Source organism: Carcharhinus amblyrhynchos, chromosome 11, assembly GCF_965287045.1.
Source record: "Carcharhinus amblyrhynchos chromosome 11, sCarAmb.v2.hapA, whole genome shotgun sequence".
Lineage (NCBI taxonomy): Eukaryota > Metazoa > Chordata > Chondrichthyes > Carcharhiniformes > Carcharhinidae > Carcharhinus > Carcharhinus amblyrhynchos.
In genome coordinates this window covers 7,846,706-7,855,901 of record NC_137334.1, presented here as the reverse complement: position 1 = coordinate 7,855,901, position 9,196 = coordinate 7,846,706, and the positions used below count along the sequence as shown (strand labels likewise).

Sequence of the window (9,196 nt, the reverse complement as noted above, 5' to 3'; positions counted from 1 at the left end):
TTTCTCCCCTTTTCTTCCCCCAGACGCAGTATTACTGAGTGACATCGGTGCAGTCTCTTTAAATTCAGTGCCCTCCCCACCCCCACAGCCGGGCCGGCGCCGGGGCCCGGGAATAGATTTCCAATCACTTACCGGCTCCGGCACTCAGCCGGGCGGCCTGGATGCCGAGAGAGAGGAAGAACAGGGAAGCGGCCATGTCAGGGGCTCTCAGGGAGCGGCGGTGCTGGGTCTCACTGAGAGGCGGCGGTGGCGGCGGCTCGCGGGCTCATCCCGCGCGGACGCGGGGCCGGTTTGAAGCCGCTGCCCGGCTCGCGCCGCCGCCGCGAGATCAACGGCCGCTTTGTCCGCGGGAGGAGGAGGAGGAGGGCGACGGCGAAGCGCTCCTCACAAGTCGCGGCTCCTCGGTTAGATGTCTTAATTATTATTTTCCCTTCTATTCGTCGACTGTTGGTTTAAAATCCAGGGGAAAGCAAGCCGCCAGGTTTCCACACACAACCGGGGGAAGGAGGGGAAGGAGGAGGGGTGAAAAATCTCCAACAACAACCCTCCTGATCGCCAGGCAAAATTCACAGGGAAAAATAATAATTCCCATTCGTTTTAATGATAAATCCGCCATAAACTTTAATTCAGCTATATGGGAGGGAAGGATTTAAAATTTTTTAAAAACTTGTCAAGAGAAGGGAAGAGAAAAAATCCTTTTTTCGAACTCCGACAATTTCCTTTTCCCGACGACGATTTTTTTTTGACGGAATATTTTCTCCCACTTTTAATTCCTCGCTTTGAAGAGATTTCGACTTCAATTGCTTGTAGTTTTTCTCGCCCCCTCAGAGTGGAACGAGTTCGATCGAATTCACTTTATTTCCTTTTAAATGATTTTCTTCTCAATGCAAGTCCTTTTTGCCTTTCAAATCGCTCTCAGGAGCTCCACTACCAATTCTCCATTCTTTCGGGGCTCATTTATGTATATTTATTTCTTCCTTTCACCTTCCCCTGTCAGTCTAATTCTCCATTTTTCACCTTGCAGCTCCAGGAAAAGTAAAAAAAACCCTCCACCTCTTCCCTTCCCCCCACCCCGACCTAGGGTTTATTCCCCCCAGCGGTTCATGTCCTCCTCCTACTCCAACCCCCCAACTCTCCCTCTCCCTCCCCCTCTTGCCTTCTCCTAATGTGAGGGGTAGGTAAGGAGGTAAATGTCTGCACCACCCAGCCCGGGTTCACACACACACAGCAGCCAAGCTCAACCCCTTGCTGCCAACTTCCAAAAGAACCTCTTCTTCCAGTCGCCTTTGGTCTCTTTCTATTCGGTTGCACAAAAGTTGTTTTCTCCACTCGCTCTGATAGAAATAAACCTGTACCGAAGAATCCAGCAGACTACAAAGATTTTAAGGGCTAAGAGTTTCCCCGACTTAGCTCTTTACTTTTCTTTTCCCCAACCCCCCCCCCCCCGCCCGTGTGTCTGTGCCCAGCCCCGCCGTATTTGGATAGTGAAATGGTGGGAGGTGGGGGGAGGGAATCACTAGGTTGGATTGAAGGATCTAGCAGTGATCATGAACATGGAGCAGCAGACGAACCCAGCCAGACGCATACAACACAGTAAAGAAAATGGGAAACGCCCGCCAGACACACCACTGTCACACACTGAGCCAGAGGCTGTGTCTGAATCTGAACAGCTCCCTCTATAGCATAGGCTCTCCGTTTAAAGGGCCAACTCAGATTAACCCCCAAAGGTCTGAAATGAGAACAGACAAAAGGTGAATTCTGGTCTCCTTCCTATACACCTACAACTTGCATTTATAATATGCCTTTTGTGGAACAATTTCTCAAGGCATAAGGAACAAATAATTATTGAGCCAAAGGACAATTAGCAGTGACTGATTACTGAGAGAATCTAATCAATTATAGATAAAAACATCCCTAATCACTTCCTTGCATCAGCCATATCTCCACTTCATTGTACCAATTTTTTGTATCAGCTCTTGTGGGAATACATACTCCAATTCACTTTGCAACTGTACTTTCAAAATCCCAACTACTTAGCTTTTGACCCTCCATTCGCAATTGATTTACTCAGTTGCAACCTGGCCTCTACCTTTGTTGTCCTGGACCACAATAAAACCACCACTCTCTTTCACCTGCCACCAAACCCCCACCGCCAGCCCTCATGTTTGCTTCCTTACAGTAAGAAGTCTCACAACACCAGGTTATAGCCCAACAGGTTTATTTGACAGTACTAGCTTTAGTGAGAGAGGGGCAAGCACAGGTTAAAGAGGTGCATATTGTCTCTATGTTTCCAGACGTCGCTGGATTCCGGGGAAGTGCCGGAGGATTGGAAAACGGCTAATGTTACGCCGTTGTTTAAGAAGGGTGCCAGGCAAAAGGCGGGGAATTACAGGCCGGTTAGTTTAACGTCTGTGGTAGGTAAAATGTTAGAATCCGTCATTAAGGAGGAAATTGCGAGGCATCTTGAAGGGAATTGCTTGATAGAGCAGACGCAACACGGTTTCATTAAAGGGAAGTCGTGTCTGACAAATTTACTGGAGTTCTATGAGGATGTGTCTAGGGCGGTGGATAGAGGAGAGCCGGTGGATGTGGTCTTTCTGGATTTTCAGAAGGCGTTTGATAAGGTACCTCACAAGAGGTTACTGCAGAAGGTCAGAGGACATGGAGTTGGGGGTAGGGTGTTAGCGTGGATAGAGGATTGGTTGTCAAATAGGAGGCAGAGAGTGGGGGTCAATGGGTGCTATTCGGATTGGCGGTTGGTGACTAGTGGAGTGCCCCAGGGGTCGGTGCTGGGGCCTCAGCTATTTACCATTTATATAGATGATCTGGAGGAGGGAACCGAGTGTAGGGTGTCGAAATTTGCTGATGACACCAAGATTGGGGGAAAGGCAAATTGTGCGGAGGGTGTGGAGAGTCTGCAGAAGGATCTAGATAGGCTGGGCGAATGGGCCAGGAAATGGCAAATGGAATTTAGTGTTGGCAAGTGTGAGGTGGTCCACTTTGGTAGGAAGAATGGTAGGAAGGACTATTACTTACGTGGCGAAAAACTGCAGCAGGCGACAGTGCAGAGGGACCTCGGGGTCCTTGTGCATGAGTCGCAAAAACCCAGCCTGCAGGTGCAGCAGGTGGTCAGGAAGGCGAATGGGATGCTGGCCTTCATAGCGAGGGGGATTGAATATAAAAGTAGGGAGGTCTTGCTGCAGCTGTATAGGGCATTGGTGAGGCCGCAGCTGGAGTACTGTGTGCAGTTTTGGGCGCCGCACCTGCGCAAGGATATTTTGGCCTTGGAGGGAGTGCAGAGGAGGTTTACTAGGCTGATACCGGAGTTGAGGGGGTTGAGCTATGAGGAGAGGCTGAATAAACTAGGCTTGTACTCGTTAGAGTTTAGAAGAATGAGGGGAGATCTCATTGAGACGTATAAGATGATGAATGGGATGGATAGGATAGAGGTGGAAAGACTCTTCCCGCTCAAAAAAGACAGTAGGACTAGGGGGCACAGCCTCAAGATAAAGGGGGGGCAGTTCAGAACGGAGTTGAGGAGGAACTTCTTCACTCAAAGGGTGGTGAATCTCTGGAATTCTCTGCCCGTTGAAGTGGTGGAGGCTGCCTCGCTAAATATTTTTAAGAAGCGGGTTGATGGGTTTTTGATAAGAGAGGGGATTAAGGGTTATGGGGAGAGGGCGGGAAAGTGGAACTGAGCCACGACAGATCAGCCATGATCTTATTGAATGGCGGGGCAGGCTCGAAGGGCCAGATGGCCTACTCCTGCTCCTATTTCTTATGTTCTTATGTGGAGATGCCGGTGTTGGACTGGGGTAAACACATCTCTTTAACCTGTGCTTAACGCACTCTCCACTCACATTGTCTGTACCTTTGAGATTTGATTACCTGTAAAGATTCACATTCCAACCATTATTTTGTAAATTGAATTTGTGTCTTTATATGCTCTGTTTGTGAACAGAACTCCCACTCACCTGACGAAGGGGCAGTGCTCTGAAAGTTGGTGACTTTTGCTACCATATAAACCTGTTGGACTTCTCACTATTGTCTCTAGCCAGGACAGTTAGTGGGATTCTGCAAGCCCAGGCAAATCGTGGGAGTTACAGATAGTGTGACATGAACTCAAGATCCCAGTTGAGGCCATCTTCATGTGTGCGGAACTTGGCTATCAGTTTCTGCTCAGCGATTCTGCATTGTATGTAGTGAAGGCCGTCTTGGAGAATGCTTACCTGAAGATCAGAGGCTGAATGTCCATGACTGCTGAAGTGTTCCCCAACTGAAAGGGAACATTCCTGCCTGGTGATTGTCGAGCGGTGTTCATTCATTTGTTGTTGTAGAGTCTGCATGGTCTCCCCAATGTACCATGCCTCGGGACATCCTTTCCTGCAGCGTATCAAGTAGGCAACGTTGGCTGCGTCGCAAGAGTATCATCGTGTACCTGGTGGACACTGTTCTCACGTGAGATGATGACATACGTGTCGATGATCCGGCACGTTTTGCAGAGGTTGCTGTGGCAGGGTTGTGTGGTGTCGTGTTCACTGTTCTTCTGAAGGCTGGGTAGTTTTCTGCAGACAATGGTCTGTTTGAGGTTGCGCAATTGTTTGAAGGCAAGCAGTGGGGGTGTGGGGATGGCCTTGGCAAGATGTTCATCTTCATCGGTGACATGTTGAAGGGGACGGAGCAGATGTCGTAGCTTCTCTGCTTCAGGGAAGTACTGGACAACGAAGGGTACTTTGTCTGCCGTGTTCTGTGTTTGTCTCCTCAGGAAGTCAGTGCAGTTTTTCTCTGTGGCATGTCAGAACTGTCGATTGATGAGTTGAGCACCATATCCTGTTCTTATGACGGCGTCTTTCAGCATCTGTAGGTGTCTGTTGCGATCCTCCTCATCTGAGCAGATGCTGTTGAAGGCTTATCAATAGGGGATGGTTTCTTTAACATGTTTAGGGTGGAGCACCGTGACATTATCTGAGGGCTAGTGAAGTGCTGATGTGACCGTCCTTGATGGAGACGCATGTGTCCAAGAATGCAGCCGATTCCGGAGAGTAGTCCATGGTGAGTCTGATGGTGGGATGGAACTTGTTGACGTCATCATATAGTTGTTTCAATGATTGTTCGCCATGAGTCCAAAGGAAGACAATGTCATTGATGTATCTAGCGTATAGTATCAGTTGAAGGTCCTGTGTGGTGATGAGGTCTTGTTCGAACCTGTGCATAAAGATGTTGGCATATTGAGGTGTGAATTTGGTCCCCATGGCTGTTCTGTGTGTCTGGATGAAGAACTGGTTGTTGAAGGTGAAGATGTGGTCCAGGATGAAGCGGATGAGACGTAGAATTGCATCTGGAGATTGACAGTTGTTGGAATTGAGTACTGAGGCAGTTGCAACAATGCTGTTGTTGTGGGGGATGCTGGTGTGGAGTGCCAAGATACCCATTGCGACAAGGAGTTCTCCTTGTTCAACTGCTCCATGTGTGCTGAGTTTCTGTAGGAAGTCCGTAGTGTCACAACAGAGCTGGGGGTTCTTTGTACAATGGGTTTCAGGCTTTTCTTGACATAGCCGGAGAGGTTCTCACACAGGGTCCCATTGCCTGATACGATGTGATGGCGAAGTATGTTGGCCTTGTGTATCTTTGGGAGCCAGTAGAGATCTCCAACACAGGGAGTACATGGGATGAAAGCAAGGAGGGTGCTCTGAAGGCCCAGATCAAATGACTTGATCAGTCTGTTGAGTTGACTGGTGTGTTCTTTGGTCGGATCTGCGGGTAATTGTCTGTAGTGTTCCTGGTTGTTCAGTTGTTGGTACACTTCTTTGCAGTAATCTCTTCTATTCAGTATGAGTGTGGCCCCTCCTTTGTCATCAAACCAGCAGACAATGTTGTGGATGGTCTTGAGAGCGTGGATGGCGTGATGTTGTGCTTGGGTGACGTTTGGGGCTGTCTTGTGAATCTAGCATTGACACACCTCCTGATGGCTTGGGCATACATGTCAAATTGAGGACATTGGCCTTCAGTAGAAGTACAATTCGACTCTTTCCTCTTCGGTTGCTGCACCGCAGATCCCTCTGTCAGCTGTTCCGGTTCATTGACTGTCTCATTGTGTTCGTTGTTGGCCTCTTGGGGTTTGTGGAACAACTTCCGCAGCTTCATTTGCCTGATGAATTCCTCTTTGTCTGCTGCAAGACTGATGGGGTCCATTTTAGCGTTGGTGCAGAAATTGAGACCTTGGCTGAGAACTTCGATTTCGTATGGTTGAAGTGTGTATTCTGACAAGTTGACAATGGACTTCCCTGCAGTGGTTCTGTTTTCTACTGTGATACCAGAGGAGGCTTGGTTGCTGCTGGTGGTGATGCTGAGGTTTTCAAGTTTCCTGTTCTTGGTGTGCATGTAGGTGGCATAGTTCCGTTGTCTCATCTGCTTGGTAATATTTCCCAGCTGGTCCACGTCTGAGCGCAAGTTTAGAATATGGACTCTATTTTGGTTCCTAGGTTGCGGTGTATGAGGTAGTTGAGGAGTGTGAGAGGTGCGACGGCAAAGTCTCTCAGCGTAGTCTGTGTTAGATGTTGGCCTGAGTGGATTTGTGATAGTAGTCCTTTTGGTATCTTGTCTCCTTTCTTGCATCTTTATAAAAATTTGATGTCTGTGTCAATATGCATGATCTTCTTGGAGATCCTCTCCACTACCAAGGTAAGCAGGATGTGGCAGACAACATTGGGTTGAGCCATCCACCTCCCAGATCTGGTTGAACCATTTAAAACATTGAGTTCTGTTCTCCCTGCTAAAACTGTTCACTATTCCAGGACCATCCTGGAATGCAAAGATAATCCCTGGCTTCTTCTCTGCATTGCAAACATCTTCTTAAACCCCTCTCTCGCCTTCTCCCCTTCACCTGCAACAATGAGCGAGGAGTTCATAGACTTCTTTATCGCTATGATTAAGACAATCCCTCCCTAGTCCATGAGCCAAACTTTCTGTAATGCTCTTCCATATTGAACTCTGAACTAACGTCTTTCTCTAATTTCTCTCCTATATCCTCATGCCCTCAGAGCTCAACTTGTTCATGAGACCAATCTTCTGCTCTCTCAATCCGATTTCTGCTAAACTACTGATCACTAATGATATTATCATAGAACCCCTACAGTGCAGGAGGAGGCCATTTGATCCATCGAGCCTGCACTGACCATAAACCCACCCAGGCCCTATCCCCGTAACCCCATGTGTTTACCTTGTTAATCTCCCTGACACTAAGGGGCAATTTTGCATGGCCAATCAATCTAAACCAAACATCTTTGGACATGGGAGGAAAAAGATTATCTCTCTGTTCAAGAATTGGTTGTACTTCTTTCCTTTAAATGTGCTGTCATCACCCCTGTCAAAGAATAACAATCACTGATCCCTTCATCCTTCCTAACGACCATCCCCCTGCATCTCCCTTTCTATCCAAAGTCCTACCCAAAGCTTCATGTTTGAGTCCCTCCAATCAGGTTTATCTCTGCCACAGAACGTTCCTACCTCGACCATCTCTAATTCACTCAGCCTTTGACACAGTTATCCACATCATCCTCCTTCAATGGCTTTCCGCTGCCCTCTGGCTGACTGGGAATGTTTTCATACATTCGCCAATGACACCCAGCTATACTTTGTTATGACCTCGCTTGATTCCCTAACCATTGCCAAATTATCAGACTGTTTATCCGACTGAGTCATATAGTTTTAGACCATATAAAGAGATTCTTTGGCGCATCTTGTCAGCACTAACCATTAAGCACCAATCTATTCTAATCTCATTTTCCAGCACTTGGTCTGTAGCCTTGTATGTAATGACCACTTCAAGTGCTCATCTAAATACTTCTTAAATGTTGAGGGTTCCTGCCTATCCCACCCTTTCAGACAGGGAGTTCCAGATTCCCATCACACTCTGGGTGAACACATTTTTCCTCAAACCCTTCTAAATCTGCTTCCCCTTACCTTAAATCTACGTCCACTGGTTATTGACCCCTCTACTCAGGGGAAAGATTTCTTCCTACCAACCCTATCTAAGTCCTTCATAAATTTGTACGCCTCAGTCAGATTCCCTCTCAATGGGAATATTAGCATTGGCTAATCAAGGCAAGTGTCCCATATCTCTTAGCTAGCTTTTTTTACCTGTCCTCCTGCTTTCAGAGACCTATGGACATGCTTTCCCACTGATTCTCTGTACTTTCTAGTGTTTGCGTTCATTGTGTATTCCCTTACCATTTTAGTCCTTCCAAAATATATCGCCCCACACTTTTCAGGGTTAAATTCCATTTTTTTATTTCACTTATTAGTCACAAGTAGACTTACATTCACACTACAATGAAATCCCCGAGTCGCCACACTCTGACACCTGTTTGTGTACACTGACGGAGAATTTAGCATGGCCAATTCGTCTAACCTGCACATCTTTGGACTGTGGGAGGAAACCGGAGTATCCGGAGGAAACCCACACAGACACAGGAAGAATGTGCAAACTCCACACAGATAGTGACCCAAGTCGGGAACTGAACCCAGGTCCCTGCACTTTGAGGCAGCAGTGTTAATCACTGTGTCACTGTGCCACCGTCCCACCCCCATTGTTCTGCCCACCTGACCAGACAATCTATAATCATCCTGTAATCTAAGACTTTCCTCCTTACCATTTACCACACTGTTAATCTTTGTGTAGTCTGCGAATTTACTGATCATATGCCCCACGTTCTTGTCTAGATCATTAATGCACACTACTGATAGGAAGGGACTCAGCACCATCCCTGCAATACGCCACTGATATAAGCTTCCAGTCACAAAACAGTCTTCAACCATTTCTTGCCACTAAGCCAATTTTGGATTGAATTTGCCAAATTGCCCTGGATGCCATGGGCTGTCACCTTCTTGGTCAATCCCCCATGTAAGATTTTGTCAAAAGCATTACTGAAATCAATGTAGACAACTTCAACTGCACTTCCCTCATCTACACACCTTGAAAACTCCTCAAAATATTCAATTACATTTGTTGGACATGATTTCACCTTGACAAGCCAAGATGACTATTCTTGATTAATCTTTGTCTTTCCAAGTGGAGATTTATTCTGTTCCTCAGAATCTTTTCCAATAATGTCCTACAACTGATGTTAGACTCACTCACCTGTAATTACTGGGTTTTCCCTACTTCCCTGCTTGAATAATGGTACCACGTTAGGCG

At 47.1% G+C, this 9,196-nt stretch overlaps 1 protein-coding gene across 2 annotated transcripts in view; it reads left to right on the top strand.

Moving 5' to 3' along the window:
• The first annotated feature begins 113 nt into the window (after positions 1-113).
• LOC145349904 (protein FAM117B-like) overlaps positions 114-9,196 on the top strand; it is a 334,408-nt gene continuing 325,325 nt past the window's right edge. Inside the window, exon 1 of one of the 2 annotated variants that reach the window (XM_080198540.1) lies at positions 114-404. In XM_080198540.1, coding sequence (XP_080054666.1) covers positions 162-404 — 243 coding nt within the window. In that variant the 5' untranslated portion in view covers positions 114-161. Of the gene's footprint in view, positions 405-4,975; positions 5,053-9,196 lie in introns of those variants that run through there. The other variant, XM_080198542.1, reaches the window with a different exon arrangement.